The 22036-nt window shown below is 36.7% G+C and overlaps 1 protein-coding gene across 1 annotated transcript in view; it reads right to left on the bottom strand.

The window, feature by feature from the left end:
* The window catches only part of LOC138702147 (probable cationic amino acid transporter), a 41405-nt gene extending 22081 nt beyond the window's left edge, over positions 1-19324 (bottom strand). The window contains exon 1 of the mRNA XM_069829754.1: positions 19107-19324. Coding sequence (XP_069685855.1) covers positions 19107-19324 — 218 coding nt within the window. The remainder of the gene's footprint in view (positions 1-19106) is intronic.
* Between the last annotated feature and the right edge of the window lie 2712 nt (positions 19325-22036).

The following is a 22036-nucleotide window of genomic DNA, read 5'->3' as shown; positions in this document are numbered from 1 at the left end:
GATAATACAGGTTCTACTGTATATGGTTTGAGGGATGAAAATATTGGTGATTCTGAACAAAAAAGTTTATATGAACATAGGTCCCGTTCTTAACGGTTTTGGAGAAAACTAATGGGAACAATGAGGAACGGGAAAAGTGCAGGTGGTAGTACATTAAAACATTTGTTGTGTATATCAATTCTCGATGCCCGTGCGTCCTACTTTAAACGGTTCAAACCTACCCGCGCAAATGAGAGTCGCTGCTTTCTCTCTCTCAGAAAGCAGGTTGGCTCGCTTTTTTTTTCCCCCTCTTGTGAGGGAGAAAGCAAAGATCGCGCGGCGACGAGTCACGTTGGCAGTAGAGATACCCCCAGGCACTGTGACGTCAACGGCGTCCGAGGGGTATAAATATGGCTTGGACACAAGGCCAGGCCATCACCTCCTACATAATAGCCAAATTGGCTAGTCTCTTATATGAGACAACTCATCCTGCCTAAGGTATTCCGTGGTTTTCCTCAGGCGTAAGACAAATGTCGGGATGAGCCCTATAAGAAATGGGCCACGGACCTATATGCCCTTCCCCAAATATATTCCACCCTTATTATAAACGATGTATGCCCTAGTTCAGATAATATAAGTAGTCTATTAAACATACGAGGTCACTCAATAAGTCGCAAATTGAAAGGACAGGGACCTCTCAAATTGCAGATTAGATTTCACGGCGCTTCTTCCGACGGCCTTCACATGCCTTGTCATCGAACAACAGATGACGGCGTCTTGCCATCCTGACGGCAAACACCAGCCAACTCCTCCTCGCCCCGTTCCGTGATCACTTGATCAATCTCAGCCCCCCTCGCGTATGTGGTACCTAAGAGGTTACGTCCAATTTCGGCTTCCCCTTCAAAATTTTCTAGAGCTCCTTCAGGGGAGCAGCGTAACCCGGAGTGAGACTAGTGGCCAACAGGCTTGGAGCTCACATATTTAGTTTTGTACAGCCCCCAACCCCTTGCAAGGACGCGTTTTGCGTACCTTTTAAATTTTCCTCCCAATTCTCCTTCGATTTTTCGATTTTTCGAGGCCAGGCCACTCGTTCGTCAGATGGCGCGACCTCCGTCACTGGCAGCAGTCTCCCAACCAGGCCTACGCTATGGTTGTCTTTTGTTCGGACGTGTCTGCACACGGCCACCACTCCGGGAACAGGGAGCCAAGCTGCGCCCGTCTCCTGTATTCTTTCCTACACTAGCCTCACTTCGTACGTATCTAAACTTATTTTATTCTAGTCTCGCTACAAGCCTCATCACCACCTCCAACCCGCACACTTCTCTCCCCTGATCACCCTTATCTCTCACCATCCTGACTTCGACTCCCAGCTCTTATCCCGGCTTGTTCGATTAAACACAACCATCTCCTCAGCCCCCCTCTAGAGTCGGTAAGTCGCGAGTGCGCTCTGTTGATCCGTCGATGATAGAGGTCACCCTTCCCCGCTCCTGAAGTCGGTAAGTCGCACAGCACGCTGTGTTGATCCTTCGAACTAGAGAACTAACCTTCTACCTCATTCCATCTCTCTCGTTATCCTACCCCTCCCACAACACACACGAGAGCAAGCCGATTTTCCCCAGGCACTCCCGTTACCCCTACCTTCCTCTCACTCAAGTCGCACTTTACTATCACCCTAGATCATATATAAAACAGATTGACCAAGCTTATATTAAATTTAGACGCAACTGGAAAATAACGGACGCTATGCGTCGCTAGTGTCGAGAAATGAGCTTGCAATAACAAACACTAGATGGCAGAGTACCTGAACAGTACATAGAGTAATACGACTGTGGGATGACTTTTTTACGTCATGCCACCTCCAAATTTCTTTCTCATTGTAATGTGAGGTTATGTTACAATAAGACTTTGATGTGTCGCTAAATTGTAGTATACAGAAGCTTGTTTTACCCAAATTCATCAACACACATAGATGACATTTTGGTACATGGCTGATATAATGTTGTTTGCGTTCAATATATAATCTGTCATCATTTGATGTACGAAATCTAATTGTTTTTAATTTTCAGTATACAATACCTCCCTAGCAACAATTATCACAAAATACTAAAAAGATCAGATTTGTCTGCGTTTGTTGAATGCACATCATGATGCTCACGAAAAGGCACTAATTTATTTTGTGTGAACAAGATTACAATTTTTGAATATGAAGGATAAGTAGGTATCCCTCTTCTGAAATTTATCCGAAAGGGGAAGAATTACAACTCCATCCAAACTTGTTTCCTCTTTTCTAGGCCTATATGTTTTCATTTTACAAGTGTATTATATGATGCGATATGGAAGCAGATAAATAATAACTGTACGTTTCTCGTCCACATTAAATTCAACGTGTTCATAACGTAGGCCTGATATATTGCTTCATGTAGGCTACACAGCTGGCAGTGTTCTTTTTACGAATAAGCGGTCGTACTAATCATTTTCTTTTCATCTGAACTATTGCTAGAATATGCGTTTGTGTTTTTATTTGCTCTGTATGTTGTTAAATAACTACTGAACATCGTCTTTGGTTAACAAATTGTTCTAGTATTCGTTTCATATCAGTCTTACGGTATTGAATTATGTCTATAACGTGGGCGAGATATTATCAGGCTGGAAAATTCGCTCTGAATGCATTTTTTTACACAATTTTCTAATTTTCAGCAGATTTACGATACCCTGTGCGGTTTCTCTGCCAATGCAGAGTTAATTGCAATATACGGTAATTCTGTTATTTTCCTGACACTTTTATATCCGTTCTCAAACGTACTGATTTAGATTCTTTACCCTACTGTAGGTATTTTGCTCTCAACAAATCATCGTTAGTCAAATGAAATAGCCTATAATAGTTGTTTGCAACGAATTAGTAGACAACCTCAATCCCTCCTGACCGCCTCCCTTACGAATTTCTTTCTCACTTTAATCAAATTTACTTTATACTGGTCCTTAAATTACTGAAACTAGTGCTGAGGTAGTTACGGTGATTTCTGAAGTGAAAATCGTTCAATTTATAAGGGAGAAATCAAAAATAACTTTTGTAGCCTTTCCTTGTCCTTAATTGGAAATTTGAGTAACTTGACAACAATATTTCTTCCTTCTTCTACAGTTAACACAATCGCAGATGGGCATTTCTAAATGAAGTTTATTACACAGAAACCTTTGAGACAATATTGACACTTGAAGGTCTTTATATAGTTCATCTATAAGAGTTAAATTAGCGCTGAGGTAGTTTCCTTCATACTCAGCTTATTCACCTTACATACATGAGTCTGTAACAGGTTAGGTTTGGTCAGTGCTGTCATGGTAATTTTTTTCTTGGCCATACACCCCACCCCTTGTTTTCTCCCTTGAAATATATTTTACTCTCCTCTCTCTATTTCTCCAATTGTCATTTAATTATTTTTTTTAATATTAAAGAAGAAGTGAAGAAATTGTTTTGCTTTACAATTTAATTGTACAAGTTTGATTTAAAGAATACACCATGTAGCACCACCATAGATGCACACTTGTCTCGATGAATCTTGGAGTGTATATTTGCAGCACTTCTTGTTTTTCAACCATTATTTTATATAATTCTGGATTCCAGTGCTGAAGAGGTGGATAATTTTTGTTTATGAACATCAAACAAAATAGGCGGTAGGTACAGTAGGAACAGGAAGAGATGATCTAAGATCTGTATAGATCTCCACGTACAAAACTTAGGCACCCATATGCCGTATGGCTCCTTACAGACAAAATTTTCATTTCCCCATATGATTAATTAAAAAAAATTGTAGGTTCCATACGATATATGGCCTCGTGTGGCCTCCATGACAGCACTGGGGTCAGTTAGTTTAGGCACTTTTACACCTTGCATATACAATCAAATGCATCTCCACAAAAAAATTCCTTATAAATTGAACGGTTTTCACTTCAGAAATCACAGGAACCGCTTCACCCAGGTAAGTAGTTAGAAGTTAATCATTTCAAAGCTCTTGTTATATTATGAAATAGCATCACACAATGCTGCCAAAATAAATGTTCCCAGTGTTAAAAGTACAGAGTGTAAATTTCGCTTAGGACAGTTTTTGCTCTGGAAAATTAAAGGAAACAAACAGTATATCAAACCAGCAGCTGAGACACAAAGCACCTGAAATTCGAAAGTGGTTAAAAATTTTTATATTTCGTTCTTTCTTATTTATCAGCAACAGAAGTACCGATATCAGATTTTTTGCAGAGCTAATATCAGAGGCCCCTCCTATTAGAGAATGTTTTGAATATTATTATATTCTGGAAAACTACATTGGCACATCAACCTCCCCTCCCCCCGCCTGAATTCTGGGCTGAAGCACGAAAATTTCGAAATGTACAAACTACAGATGCGGCAGAATATTACCACAATGGTCTTCAGCAAGAATTTTGTAAGACATATCCAAATATCTTCATGGTCATTATATGTATTAAAATAAAACATATACTACATGTGAAGTACCTACTAAAAATGAGAGAAATAGAAATGGGAAGGACAATAAAAAAAGTGGAATGGACAAACACTAAGAAACTATTCATCTTGAATCAGTATGAACAATAAGACACTTTTTTTTGGTGTTAGTGGTATAGAATATGAAATTAAGTTGCATCAATCAGTTTTTCGAGTTTAGCATTACTTTAAGTATTTATTGTCCCCCTGTTGGAAAGATGGAATTACTTTGTTTGAAACTTGATGAAATTTTATTGTACCTTAACTCAATTTATTAAGGTACAATAAAATTCAAAATAATAACTGCAGGCCATTTTAAAATAAATCTGTTGGATGTAAATTATTTCTTAATTTATTAGGACCGTAAAGATATTGTTACAAGCGATAGATTGAATCATTTTTATCTTAATAATTTAATGTAGGATGATTATTTCGGGAATTGTTATGCTCTAAATTGTGAGGATATTTTAATACTTTTTTAAAATATAAATTTGGAATATGTTTCCAGTTAGTAAAGAGTAATTCAGAGAGACAGAGGTCTCAAGCATATTTATTGACACATGCCAGAATTATTAAATATGAAAAAAAAGAATTCTTGCACTAACATACTGTTTATAAAGTAACCAAATCTTAAGAAATACAGTATATGTACTGGTATTCTATATAAAGGCATAGGAGTGAATATAAATCTGTTTTAAAGAATTCCTATTTAATATTCCTGCTATAGGAACATGACAAAATAAATACAACGTAGCATGGAAGCTAATTCAACTCTTATCGAGTATTGTTGATGAGATGTGTTATGAAGGTAGACCGAATCATTCAATATAAATGTATAAATAGGACGAATAATAATAGATTAATTTCAGTGTATGTAGTATCAAAACTGAAAGCGGTAACTAGTCTAAGAATGATGTCTTAACAAGTATAAATAAAATGGACTCTTGACAAGAGACACACATTTGGCTTCAGTAATAACTAGGACTTCAAGGAATTTATGGTAGCTCACCTGTCAGGCAAAACTCTGAATAGTCAGCATTGTCGAACTATAGAAGCACGATTAAAAAGTATTTTTTTCCCCACCCATTACATATGATTGCTTTTTTCAAGTCCCGGTAATAACATTATTAAATTAATTATCCCACATATTTGGGTGGTGCCTTTCTTTGTTTCTGACATAATTTATGAGAGTTTCTCTTTTACACTTCAATAGAGAAATACAACTTTCAGTGGACAATGAACGTGTAACTCTAATGGAACTCTAAGAACCACAGCATTAATGTTTTCTTCTTTTCTTTCATGCCCTTTAGTTTTTGTTGCAGATAATATCATGCTATTAGATAATTATACATGCACCTTTCTAATAAAATTGGCATATATTTCACTGGTCTCAGAAGTAAAATTAAATGTATAATAGCTTCTCGGTGCAAAATATTTACTGAAAATTATTGTAGGATTTGACTAGAAATGTCACTTCTCAGGCAAGGTTATTCGTGGATGACTGTATAATATACAGAAAAAATTAGTGATAAATCTTATATCACCGCCTTGCAAAACTAGCTTGACGTTATTGAAAACTGGACTACAACAAATAAAATTAAAATCAATGTGAGCAAAAGTAAATCAATATGTATCCTTCTGTAAAACACAAAATTAAATTCGTCTCATATACCAATTAAATGGATCACCAGTATCACAAGTAAACACTTAGGTACTGTATATATTTTAGTAACAAACTGGTTGAAATAAGTCACTAATATTACGAGGATAGCCTGGAAAACACTACATTTCTTTATGCGTATTCTTAAGAAAGCTAACCGAAAGTCAAAAGGATTAATGTACATAACCCATGTTCGGTCCACTGCTGTGGAGTAATGGTAGGCACATCTGACCGTGAAATGAGTGGGCCCGGGTTCAAATCCTGATTGGGGCAAGTTACCTGGTTGAGGTTTTTCCGAGGTTTTCCCCAATTGTAAGGCGAATGTCATGTAATCTATGGCGAATCCTCAACCTCATCTCGCCAAATATCATTTCACTATCATCAATTCCATCGAGGCTAAATAACCTAGTAGTTGATACAACATCGTTAAATAATCAATTTAAAAAAAGACGTCAGATAAGCAGAGGAAGTTACAAAAGCTTGTAGTGGCGAAGAATTTAAAGCGTACTACAAATGGCAGAAAAAGTGGATAGCTTATATTGATGTATTTGTTACGTGACATTACACAGGAGATATCACCACATATATTTGTAAACAACCGTGGATATTTTAAATCTGAAAGTGTACGTTAGTGTAATTTTTTTTTATTGGGTTATTTTACGACGCTGTATCAACATCTAAATTATTTAGCGTCTGAATGATATGAAGGTGATAATGCCGGTGAAATGAGTCCGGGGTCCAGCACCGAAAGTTACCCAGCATTTGCTCGTATTGGGTTGAGGGAAAACCCCGGAAAAAACCTCAACCAGGTAACTTGCCCCGACCGGGATTCGAACCCGGGCCACCTGCTTTCGCAGTCAGACGCGCTGACCGTTACTCCACAGGTGTGGACACTTTAGTGTAATCAAGTGTTGCTTTGTATAATAAGAACTGTAGACACAGTGTATACGGTAAATCTCTATATGCATTTGAAAAGATTAGTAATCAACTTGACAGAAATGTTCGTGTGTCACAATATAATTTGTAATATTTTATTTGTTAATGGCACTGTTATTTTTATTAAAGTATGCGATTTAGCAGTTACATGTACTTCACAAATGTCTTAATTGTTTCAAAAACAATTAAATGGATTTATGACATTTGGCACAATAATATGAACATTTTCCATTTTGGTAATAAATTAAGTGGCAAGAAAATATTCATGTGTCACACCATATAATATTTAATATTTTTTACATTATTAATTATTCCTTTTCATTATGATTTTCTGTTTATATTTTGGAATGCTTACGTTAAAAAACAATGATGTGTCTTTCATGAACTCCTAAGTATTTGATTAAGTATCCTGTGAAGATCATAGTTACTTCGAAAATGTTACGTGTGTGACTATGGAATGACCCATCAGTATTGTTAGTATTGTTACAAATTACAAAACCTGAAACTGTTAGAATGGGATCAGGAGTAGTGACAAAAAATTTAATGTTGTAGGCCTACATCAACATGACTATTTTAATCCAGTTTCTAATAGTTTTTAAGGTTTGAAGGCCTTTTGAGGTAAACAGTATTGAACATGTGAGGGAAGGGCTATTTCTTGGTAATGGATTAGGCCTGTATATTTTATAATATTATTAACTATATATTGTTAAAGTACCTAGTAAATATCGTAATATGTATATTATATAATACTGTAAACGAGACAATATCACAGGCTGCAAACTAGATTATTCTTGTTTTTGTATAATTATACGAACATGTCTGAAATAAACAAGACTACCATTGGTTAGGTTAGGATAGGATTACTTATATATTGTAATCAGGCTATATGCACAAATTTTCCAATATACTACGATCATAACTAAATAGGTAATGTTAACATTAATTTTCATAAGTTTTTGTGGTGCAAATTAAAATAATTCAAAGTAAAGTATAACAAAACTGCAACAACATTATAATTATGAACGTCAAATTCTCTTATTTTATTTATTTTTCAGTGTTTAGTCCCTTATTTCCCATTGTTCTTTGGATTTATCATTAGTGAAATATCAATTAACGGATAAATTATGTTATACACTCAGTTGATAATATAAATAATATTCACGACAAATATATAAAACAGAAGAGATAACGAATCATAATTTAGCCCACCGATAACTTTATAACATGGTCTAAAAATTCTAGGTAGATTGGCTTTGCGCGAGACTCTGCATTGTATTCTATTCAATACAAAGGCGTACTTTATCTTATCTCTCCGCTTCGCCCACGTGACAACTATAATTAGAACTCCCTCGCTCCGAACTTGCCTAGGTCATATAGGCCAATAATATTTATCCATGGTCATCAATTGTCGACAGTACATACCGTTGCTTACGAGAATATCTCGTAAGCAAGAAATAATCGATTTAGACCGACCAGACCGGTTCAGAGTTCGTGTCTCGTGATGGTGTTGGTCATTGTGCCATCTGTTGACGATTATTGAACTACATCAAGCCGGCCTCGACTGCAAACCCTAAAGCCTATATAAAAGAGCTATCTGTTAGTATATATGATCTAGGCTATCACCCATCATAACTCTCCCCGCATCGAAGCCTCAGGACGAATTTCTAAACTATCAATTTCTATCACGACTCCCCCGTTACCCCTACCACAGAACTAGGAGGGAACTATAGTTATACTTTCACTGTTATTTCTGTAATAAACAATGTTACTTTAAAAACAGTCTTTCCTTTGAACTTCACCACATTTTCGTATCCCCCCACCCATAAACCACAACCCTCTTGTCACGTCACTCCCGTTTCCTCTCCCCACCTCGACATCACATCGGAGAGTGAAACGACTAGGAGTCCGGCGTACGACACATTGTTACCTTATGTTCTGTGTAATTGTGTACTTTTCTTTACAGAACATGTTCAAAAAGCCCACCGTCAACTTCAATGCTCTTTGCAGCTCTTGCAGACAGCTGCTGTGCTGCTGATCTGAGCTGATTCGGGTATTCCTTTACTAGCATGTAAAATGCGAGCGAGAAGTTCCTCCCTTGTTTCCACTTTGTGCTTGTAGACTTCGCTCTTAAGCCAACCCCACACACAGAATCCAATGGAGTAAGGTCGGGTGACCACGGTGGCCAAGAAATGATTCCACCGCGACCGATCCAACGCCCAGGATACGTTTCACTGATCCTACTACAACCTCATGTCGTTTTGGTCGTGTCCGCATGAGTGCTGATGAAGGACATGAGACTGACGCCCGTGATTTTCAAACAGCTGTATGTCAGATACTGTTAAGAACAGGCCATATGTTCATATCACCTATATTATCACCCCTCATACCATGTACCTTTCCTACTGACTCACACTGTATTTCTATCTTGTTTTAAGTACTGATACTAAATCTTTGTGTTGTACTAGCAGCTATATTGTAAAACTCTTCTGTATATATTTCAACTAGACTGTGACCATATTATTAAGACTTTATAATAGGCCTACTATTAAAGATTTGTTTGTTTGTTTTTGTTTTCTGACATGTTCCATATTCTAGCTGTGAAGCGATGTATGAATGCCATGGAATGTAACTAAATACAATACAATACAATCTCTGTCATTCTTAGTGGCGGGGACTTGAAATGGATGGAAAATATTTCGATGTGCATAAACCGTCGGATTTGTCAGCTTCTGGTCGCGATCGATCGGATTTGTACAGATTGAAACTAATTTTGATATTTAGAATGTAAACAGCTCGGGAGAAAAAAGTGTACTGAAATAATTGAAAATAACTTCAAAACTGTAGCATACCACCTTAGAGACACGATGTGACTACCGCGAAGGCTGTAAAGCCGCTCAATCCGCCCCAGATACTCTACTTTGTTTCTTATATCACCGATGAATCATTTTCTCCTACATTTTCACAAACAAACCCATCATTTTGCACAACGCGGAAAAGCGAATGTTATCAAAAAAACTTATATGAAAAACATACCAAAGCTGAACAAACCAAACCTAATCTGTCACTGATCCTCGACCTTACAAAAACTACATACCTATGACACCTTTTTCTCTATGGAAACCCTAGATCATATATACCCAGATTGCTCGGCCTTATAGGCTTTGAAGATAACAACTCTTGTCAGGTTTACTATGCTGCCATCTAGTTGTTACATAAGGAGTCACGTCATAACTCCCTTTTGAATTGCATTAGCGACTGTACTACCATCTCGTGTTCGTTTACGGCGGACGGGCGGCGATCCTGGCGGTTGTACTCTTCAAAGTGCTGCCGATTTTAACATAGGGATGAGCAATCTGTTATATATGTGGAAACACAACAAATGTGATGTTTCACTATAAAATCGTTTCATACGTGACACAGACATTTTTCCATCAGTAGGGTACAGCGGGGCTATTCGAATAGGGGGGGCCACTTGAATAATGTTACACTTTTGCGCATGTGCAGCGAAGTAAACAGGAAGGAGAAGCCATTTTGTGAGTGGAAGTCTCTACTGTGCAGTGAAGAAATCTATTTTAATTGTTACCTTCAGAAGATTCGTCAAGAATGATTTGAAGTACCGAAGGTAGGTGGTTCTGGTGTATTGATTGTAGAGCTTGTAAAATGCTCGATAAACTTTGAAATATATAGAAAGTGAATGGCATTCAGATGTGATAATTAATCTTTCATCCACAAGCCTTACCACTCGTGCTGCAACCTGTGAGCATTTTGGGGAACTACGTGGTCATGAAGTTAAATATGTCACGCGGAACTATTTAAATAACAGAGAGCGGAACTTTTTGAAAAGTCTAAATTATGTTTTGATATTCACTATTTTTTTTTCTTTTTTTTTTTCTACTTCTAAACACATGTACCATTTCAAATGTAGACAAAATAGAATATTTAGAATGACTGAATGAGATGTAAGAATATATAATTAATTAATCAATTCTATATTTCACAGCAGGATTAAACTACACATTACATCTTTATCATTTTTGGATATAAGATAAAGTTTCTAAAGAAATTAATATATTTTTATTTTAAATTGCATGTAGTGTGTACTAACACCTTAGAGTGAACTGTTTATAATAGGCCAGTGGCATTCACACCTAGATGATTCTGTGCCTGTGACAGATTCTGAACATAAATATCCTGAGTGGAGATATGGATTCTGTCAGGGAAAAGGGTCCCATGTAGAATCTGAAGGTGAAAAGAAAAAAAAATGGATCCAGTGCCATAAGTGCAAGACCTGGTACCACAAATATTGCCTGGGTACAACGGGTCGCAAACAATTTCTTTGTGGACGCTGCAAGTAACTCGTCTGAAATGTGTTTTAGAAAGTCTTTTTTCATTGTTTCTCAATAATTATGTATTGCTATTCTTTTTTTAAATTTATCTTGCTTTCTAATAACAGTTTCATGAAAATGACACAATTATTGTGTTTTTTTTTTACTTATCCAAATAGCCCCATCCAGTATCCAAATAGCCCCGCTCAATGTTAGGTATTTATTAGATCGAATAATTAGATTATTTAAATAATTTTAAATTTATTGCATCCCCATTCTATATCGAAAAAGGCGATATATAGGGCATATATTTTCCTGATAAATTCTCGGCAAAGTTAAAATTATTCAAATAGCCCCGCTGTACCCTATTATCAACTTATTGATAGAATGATGTAAGCATACAAAGCATCCGTAAATAAACTGATAATACTTACTTACTTACTTACAAATGGCTTTTAAGGAACCCGAAGGTTCATTGCCGCCCTCACATAAGCCCGCCAGCGGTCCCTATCCTGTGCAAGATTAATCCGATCCAGTCATCATTATTCACTACATTTGCCTTGCTACCATTTATTTATTTCTTGGTATGTTCAATTTCTTTGAGACCAATGACGTAAATGAAGTGTCTTTGTTGCATTAAATAAATAAATAAATAAATATTACACACAAATTACAACATTCATAACCAGTTGAGAGCCCTAGTTCAGTATCCTACAAAGGTATATTTTTGCTTTTTATCTAACACTGTAACTCTCATTAAAATAAATACTTCAATTCCTATACATGCATTCAAGTTTACTTCCTCACTAGAAATCGCTGTACACAGACAGACTAGTACTAAAATTATTATATTTCATGTAAGTTACATTATTCTCTGTATAAACTGAGTCGTAAATATTTACGAAGTCAGTCAATAGTGTTGGAGTGGCTTCATACATACAAACGGCATATCTATAAGCTCTTTTTTTCTCGAAAATTTCGAAATTTGTGTTTTACATTACCGATAGACTACAGCAATACCGTCTCTTTATCTTTAGTGTAATAAGGAAGTCAAAAGTGTAAACATAAAAGTAAAAGAGAAATTATCTATGAAAACAGCACAGCAAAGATAAACAACTATGAAAACCAAAGAAAGCTAATAAAAGCTAATAAAAATGAAGGACGAGCAGAATAGGAACAACCGAATAGCCATGTTAATTCACGGTCATGTACTTCGAAATGAACTTTGTCATATTTTCTTTACGAGAAACAAAATTTCTATTCTGTAAACGGTGCAATTCCAGTAACGCTGTCACGTTGACAAGAAAAAAGGCGTCAAGCCAGTTGGCGACGCGGTGTCATCTTTACGAGCAACTGACCGAGATTCTGCTGGGTGAGCGGAAGAGCAGGCCTTACGGCCTTAACTCGGCCAGCTCAAATAAATAATAATAATAATAATAATAATAATAATAATAATAATAATGATAATAATAATAATAATAACAATAATAATAAAAATAATAATAAAAATAATAATATTATTATTATTATTATTATTATTATTATTATTATTATTATTATTATTATTATTATTTATAACTCGGCATTCCATTAGGTGCAAAGAAGACAATTCTAAGGGCTGCTTAGAGAAAGGTCTCAAATATGACGCTAACAACTCTAAAATCAAATCGATATATCTTATCAATCTATCTACTCAATCAATACTCAATCGATTTACCTAATCATATTTAGTCCACTAATATACCTCACCAATCTACTTTCTCCATCAATACCCAAATTAATCGATCTACCTAATCAACATATGTAATCGACCAATATACCTCACCAATCTACTTTACCAATCAATACCCAATTAATCGATCTATCTAATCAACATATGTAATCGACCAATATACTTCACCAATCTACTTTACCAATCAATACCCAATTAATCGATCTACCTAATCAACATATGTAATCGACCAATATACCTCACCAATCTACTTTACCAATCAATACCCACTTAATCGATCTACCTAATCAACATATGTAATCGACCAATATACCTCACCAATCTACCTTATCAATCAATACCCAATTAATCGATCTATCTAATCAACATATGTAATCGACCAATATACCTCACCAATCTACTTTCTCAATCAATACCCAATTAATCGATCTATCTAATCAACATATGTAATCGACCAATATACCTCACCAATCTACCTTACCAATCAATACCCAATTAATCGATCTATCTAATCAACATATGTAATCGACCAATATACCTCACCAATCTACTTTCTCAATCAATACTCAATTAATCGATCTATCTAATCAACATATGTAATCGACCAATATACCTCACCAATCTACTTTCTCAATCAATACCCAATTAATCGATCTACCTAATCAACATATGTAATCGACCAATATACCTCACCAATCTACCTTATCAATCAATACCCAATTAATCGATCTATCTAATCAACATATGTAATCGACCAACATACCTCACCAATCAACTTTCTCAATCAATACCCAATTAATCGATCTACCTAATCAACATATGTAATCGACCAATATACCTCACCAATCTACTTTACCAATAAATACACAATTAATCGATCTTCCTAATCAACATATGTAATCGACCAATATACCTCACCAATCTACCTTATCAATCAATACCCAAATAATCGATCTATCTAATCAACATATGTAATCGACCAATATACCTCACCAATCTACTTTCTCAATCAATACCCAATTAATCGATCTATCTAATCAACATATGTAATCGACCAATATACCTCACCAATCTACTTTACCAATCAATACCCAATTAATCGATCTACCTAATCAACATATGTAATCGACCAATATACCTCACCAATCTACTTTACCAATCAATACCTAATTAATCGATCTACCTAATCAACATATGTAATCGACCAATATACCTCACCAATCTACCTTATCAATCAATACCCAATTAATCGATCTATCTAATCAACATACGTAATCGACCAATATACCTCACCAATCTACTTTCTCAATCAATACCCAACTAATCGATCTACCTAATCAACATATGTAATCGACCAATATACCTCACCAATCTACTTTACCAATCAATACCTAATTAATCGATCTACCTAATCAACATATGTAATCGACCAATATACCTCACCAATCTACCTTATCAATCAATACCCAATTAATCGATCTATCTAATCAACATACGTAATCGACCAATATACCTCACCAATCTACTTTCTCAATCAATACCCAACTAATCGATCTACCTAATCAACATATGTAATCGACCAATATACCTCACCAATCTACTTTACCAATCAATACCCAATTAATCGATCTACCTAATCAACATACGTAATCGACCAATATACCTCACCAATCTACCTTATCAATCAATATCCAATTAATCGATCTATCTAATCAACATATGTAATCGACCAATATACCTCACCAATCAACTTTCTCAATCAATACCCAATTAATCGATCTATCTAATCAACATATGTAATCGACCAATATACCTCACCAATCTACTTTACCAATCAATACCCAATTAATCGATCTATCTAATCAACATATGTAATCGACCAATATACCTCACCAATCTACTTTACCAATCAATACCCAATTAATCGATCTACCTAATCAACATATGTAATCGACCAATATACCTCACCAATCTACCTTATCAATCAATACCCAATTAATCGATCTATCTAATCAACATATGTAATCGACCAATATACCTCACCAATCTACTTTCTCAATCAATACCCAATTAATCGATCTACCTAATCAACATATGTAATCGACCAATATACTTCACCAATCTACTTTACCAATCAATACCCAATTAATCGATCTATCTAATCAACATATGTAATCGACCAATATACCTCACCAATCTACTTTACCAATCAATACCCAATTAATCGCTCTATCTAATCAACATATATAATCGACCAATATACCTCACCAATCTACTTTACCAATCAATACCCAATTAATCGATCTACCTAATCAACATATGTAATCGACCAATATACCTCACCAATCTACCTTATCAATCAATACCCAATTAATCGATCTATCTAATCAACATATGTAATCGACCAATATACCTCACCAATCTACTTTACCAATCAATACCCAATTAATCGATCTACCTAATCAACATATGTAATCGACCAATATACCTCACCAATCTACCTTATTAATCAATACCCAATTAATCGATCTACCTAATCAACATATGTAATCGACCAATATACCAACCAATCTACCTTATCAATCAATACCCAATTAATCGATCTACCTAGTCAACATATGTAATCGACCAATGTACCTCACCAATCTACCTTATCAATCAATACCCAATTAATCGATCTACCTAATCAACATAATGTAATCGACCAATATACCTCACCAATCTACCTTATCAATCAATACCCAATTAATCGATCTACCTAATCAACACAGGTAATCGACCAATATAACTCACCAATCTACCTTATCAATCAATACCCAATTAATCGATCTACCTAATCAACATATGTAATCGACCAATATAACTCACCAATCTACCTTATCAATCAATACCCAATTAATCGATCTACCTAAACAACATATGTAATCGACCAATATACCTCACCAATCTACTTTACCAATCAATACCCAATTAATCGACCTACCTAATCAACATATGTAATCGACCAATATACCTCACCAATCTACTTTACCAATCAATACCCAATTAATCGATCTATCTAATCAACATATGTAATCGACCAATATACCTCACCAATCTACTTTACCAATCAATACCCAATTAATCGATCTACCTATTCAACATATGTAATCGACCAATATACCTCACCAATCTACTTTACCAATCAATACCCAATTAATCGATCTACCTAATCAACATATGTAATCGAACAATATACCTCACCAATCTACTTTACCAATCAATACCCAGTTAATCGACCTACCTAATCAACATATGTAATCGACCAATATACCTCACCAATCTACTTTACCAATCAATACCCAATTAATCGATCTATCTAATCAACATATGTAATCGACCAATATACCTCACTAATCTACTTTAGCAATCAATACCCAATTAATCGATCTACCTAATCAACATATGAAGAGTCCACTGCAAAAATGATGGGTCACTTTCTTGTCGAAAATGAACCAAGACTGTCAATGCATAGCTTATGACATACAGAATGTACATAGAGAGTTATATGGCATTAACACTGATAGTCATTGTCCAGTAATGATTGCAAAATCACAGTTAAGCTTTGAGCGCTAAGCATTTCAAACTTTCTATTGCTTCTCCTGCAAAATGTATTCCAAATGACATCCATCATTCTTGCAGTGGACTATTCATAAGTAATCGACCAATATACCTCACCAATCTACCTCATCAATCAATACCTAATTAACCTATCTACCTAATCAATATATTTAATCGACCAATAAACCTCATCAACAAACACCTAATTAAGCTATCTAATCAAAATATTTAATAGACCAATATACTTCATCAATCAATACGTAATTAATCTACATTATCAATATACTTAATCGGCCAATATACCTCATCAACCAATTACCTAATTAATCGATCTACCTAATCAATATATTTAATCTAACCAACTAATATAAACTTCAATCTACCTAATCTGGTCAACCTACTCCACTATCTCCTGGTTTAGTTGCCTTATGAGTGATGCCTTATTGATGCCAGTTCAACCTGTCTTCGGATAGTTGCCTAAAAGAAAAACAACCTAATCAACAACAAATATTCATCATAAATTTGTCTGAACAATCAACAACGGTTACCTCTCAACAACAACATTTATTAAATCAATCTATATACGTTTTGGGACGCGAGGTAAGGTCGCGGTTAAGACGTAACGCTGCAAAGTCGGAAGACTGCGAGTTCGATTCCCGATAGGGTCACGGATTTTGTTCATTGATCTAATCCTATGGCCCTGGGGTTTACTCAGCCTTCAACAGAGGAGTACCATGTAGACTGACATTAATGCCGATTGTCTGTAAATGTGGGAACAATTGGTTGGCTTCACCTTTATACGTGTAATGGACTAATGCTGTATCTCGTCAATCTATCTTACTTCATCAATTAAATCAGTTTATCTAGTTACTCTGCCTAACTAACCAATTTACTTCATCAATCTTAACTAGTCGATAAGCTTTATCAACCAATCTATTCAATGTATACAGTTAACTAATCTATAAACCTAATCAACTGATCTACATCGTCAATCTACCTAATCAATCAATCAATCCATCAAAATAATCTATCTAACCAATAAATCTATTCACTCATCTGTCCATGAAAGATTTTTCTTGATATGGAGAGGGTATTTACTCGAGCCCTTGTATTGAACTGCATTATACGGACGCACCTAAAAACATGCTACAGGTTTGATTCGAACTCGTGACTATGACTGCCACGCAATGCATTAGTTGTGGCGTACGCCGTAAATTTAGTGAACTGTAACGCACCAAAACTAACTCTGTGGGCGCGGCTCACTGCAGAGCAAGCCACTTCCTGGAAACGAAATCCAGGATGACAGACAGACGAAAATAATCCAGTAAATAACATGCCAGGCATTCCCTGCACAATCAATGAGTAGGCTAAGTGCTGAAAAGTATCCAAGTACATTCCCCGCTCAATAAAATTGAGCATAAAGATATAGCATATATATACAGCGTGTTTTTCTGGGTATAGGACATAATATAGATTTAATATTGCCATAATAAGCCTATATATAAAAACAATGAAGTAATAACTTAATCAGTGGGCCTCATTTATAAATTAGCAGGCTTTGACAATTTGTAAAACAAGAGAACATCATGTTTTGAGTTGTCGGTAAACATAAGTGATGTCCTCTTGTTTTACAAATTGTCAAAGCCTGCTAATTTCTAAACATGGCCCAGTGATTAAGTTATTTCTTCACTGTTTTTATACATACGTTTCTTAAGGCAAAGTTAAATCCCGGTGTCTAATATCTATAAAAACACACGGTATGCGTTCAATCTACGGAAAGAATCCCTATAACTGAAACTAACAAAGCCTTACAAAGACTGAAATCTTGACTTCAATTAAATTAATCCAAAGCACAGAAACTACAGAGAAAGCTTGTAGAGTTGTTCGCGTGCTGTGTTGAATATTGTGTTACAGTAACATGAAATTAAAAGAGACAGACGCTGGGAACATTTGTAAATATGTAAACCTAGCATCAGCAATGAGTGTAATAACACAACTCTCACCAAGCACGTACTACACAAACAACGGGGCTTCGGCACCTTTGCGACTCTGCAGGCCCGGCACATCGCGTGGAAGTGGCCGAGGGACGGTAATGAAATTAAACCTCCACCTCCTCAAGACAACCGGACTGCGTGGCGGGACCGTTTCCGAGAAGCAGATGTGTGTCGTGTTGACATCGCTGGCGCACATGCGCACCACGTCCACCTACAGATTTTCCAAGTTCGCACCCCGCGTCTTCGACTTGGCCGCCCTTTTATTTTACTATTACTTCTCTTAAATCCCGGTTGCTGTTTGCGGCGATGCAGGGCAAGTTACTGCGGCCTTGTTCGGAAGCACCTAACAAGAGCAGTCCTGGGTTCGAGCCGCACGTGGCCTCCTTACCTGTCACACACCCGTCCACTCAGCTCGGCGCCTCGCGGCACACTGCGGCATTGCGTGACGTCACAGCGGGCGTCTTGTGCGACTCTTGCTCGGGCGGGCGCGGCGGAGTATCGATCCGGCGACCCCACCTCGGACGGTCCAAGAAAGGTGCACGCGAGGGAGTGACTCAGTACTTGGTCAGATGGGAAGCCGCAAGTAAGCCGTAAGGGGAAAATCATCATAATATGCACAAAAAGTTGCAGCCATACTTTGGGTCAGAGTTAGCCGAGTAGACGAAACTTTTAACTAGGCAGTAGACACTTGTGGAGAAGAAGTGCAAATAAATGATGCAGGGACTTCGGCAGTTTTAAATAACACGATCCTTAAAACACGCTATTATAACAGTGCTGTGATTAGTTATGATTAATTGACTTCATATTTGTTTATAAAAATGGTAAAATTAAAATTCAGGGGCATCATTTCAATTTTTGCTTGGGAGTCAAGATTCTTTAGAAAAGGCCTTATCGTACAGCACACTGCTACTCTATTTCCTCCGAAATGAGCTATTTTCTTTACCGCAAACTGGGGTAAATTTGAACATAAAAATACTTGAACTATGATATCAGCTGCACTGAACATATTTTTTTCTCCATTCCTTAAGTATTTATTTTAATTATTTTAAGTCAGAAATACGCCTGATATCATGGTTTTTATTTTATTTTTACGGTCAAGTTTGCCCCACATTACAGTACATTTTCAGTTTCCACACATAAGCCTAGTTTTAATTTTTATCCTAATTTTGTGACACGTAATTTACGTGCAGTTGCTGTCAATACGACGTAGGAGCGAACAAATGAACAATACAGATTTACTGACAAGGAAAATTTAGTTTCAATAAAAGAAATGTACTTTTATTTACAATAGATAACAACCATTAACGCAGCAATTCAACTGAGCAAAGTCATTAACTAGCTTTTATTTCTTAAGCGTTTATAAAAGTGGAATATTTTAATATTAAAAGTACAGTTCAACAAATTCCACAATTTTGGACATCTGGCCGAAATCTACGGCTGACCACTAGGATCCAGAATACAAAGCAGATGTTAAATGAAAAATACAATATGATTGCGGAGAGAATACGGAACAATAATAAATTTAAAAATATTAAAAATTTCTATAGTAGTACTATTCAATAAAATGTGAATCCAGAAATGCATATAGTGTGTTAGTTGGGAGGCCGAAGGGGAAAGCAACTTTGGGGAGGCCGAGACGTACATGGGAGGATAATATTAAAATAGATTTGAGGGAGTTGGCATATGATGGTAGAGACTGGGTCAATCTTGCTCAGGAAAGGGACCAATGGCGGGCTTATGTGAGGGCGGCAATGAACCTCCGGGTTCCTTAAAAGCCATAGTAAGTTGAATGTACTACTCAATTATTGATTCGTTTAATCTTAAACTCGGGGGGGGGGGGGAAGCAGTTGCCATTCAGCCCTCCTAAATGACGCCTCTATTAAAATTAATAATTTATACAAAAATGTGAAATTTTCACATCAATATCAATTTCACAATACACTCGCCGGCAAAAAAAAGTGGATCACTTATAAAAATTTTGTTTTATTGAATATGTTAGCCTTGGGTCTTAAATAATGAATTATACTGATAATAGTAATTAAATATCACGTTCCTTACATTTTAAACACTAAATGCACTTTCAAACTTTACCTCACATTCACTTTATTATGACATTTTGCAATTTTTGTAATTGTTATTTTTACTCCTTTGAATTTCTTTCACTGTATTCAATTTCACCACTTCCACTGATGTACACTGTCAAAAACGTTTTAGTAAACCACTAGAAACATTAAAATCTGATGTTTCCTCCTCTGGCAGTGATGACCTCTTGGAGGCGTCGAGGCACATTGACCACTAGGTTCCTAATCGCTTCCTGAGGAAGACTGTTCCATTCTACCACCTCAGTTCAGCCAGGGTCTCGATATTCTGAGACCGAAGTCTTCTCCCAATCATAGCCCACACGTGCTCGATGGGATTTAAGTCAGGACACCTTGCTGGCCAGTCCAGAGTTTGAATCCCGACTTCTTGTAAGTAATGTGTGACGATATGGGCGATGTGCAGACGAGCGTTGTCTTGCATTAAAATGAAATGGTCGCCCGTAAATTGTGCAAATGGTTCAACATGATCCCCCAGAACTTCTTCCACATAGCGGTGTGCAGTGAGGGAACCGCCATCAAGTATCACAATCTCGGTATGGGCTTCAGTGTTTATACCCCCACACCATCATAGAGCCTCCCTCAAATGGTGTCGTTTGGGAGCGAGCTAGGGCGAGAATGGCTCTCCAGGCCTCCTCCACACTGTTTCTCGCCCATCTGCAGACCTCAGACAGAAGCGGCTCTCATCTGTGAAAAGCACCGCGCTCCAGTCCTGGACGGTCCAGTTTCGATGCTGCATCGCGAACTCGAGTCGTCTTCTCCGATGCTGCCCTTTAATAGCGGCCTTCTTGAAGTAGATTAGCCTCCTGGAGTATTCGCCTCACGGTTCTCTCACTCACACGGACATTTCTTGTGGCCTCTAGACGATTTCTCGCCTGAACCGCTGTTGTTCTTCAGTATCTCAAGATTTGGAGGACAAGAAAGCGATCGTCCCTGGCGTTCGTAATCCGTCGACGTCCAGATCCAGGGCTCCTTTCGCATGTTCCACGGCCCTCTGGACACTTCCATAAGATGCTCCTACAGCACAGGCCGCATACCGAAGGCTGCGACCGTCCTCAAGTAAGGCGATACGGGTACATTTTCTCTACTTAGAGGCATTTTGACTCAATAAGGATCGAACAGAAACTGAATCAAATGGCATGGAACTCCCCTCAATTTTATCAGATGCTTACAGTAGCCTAACTTAGAAAAGCTTTATGAGGAACCATGTTAAAAGGGAGCG

The sequence above is a fragment of the Periplaneta americana genome, chromosome 6, assembly GCF_040183065.1.
Source record: "Periplaneta americana isolate PAMFEO1 chromosome 6, P.americana_PAMFEO1_priV1, whole genome shotgun sequence".
NCBI lineage: Eukaryota > Metazoa > Arthropoda > Insecta > Blattodea > Blattidae > Periplaneta > Periplaneta americana.
Note: the sequence above shows the minus strand (reverse complement) of the source record. Positions and strands in the feature narration are given on the sequence as shown.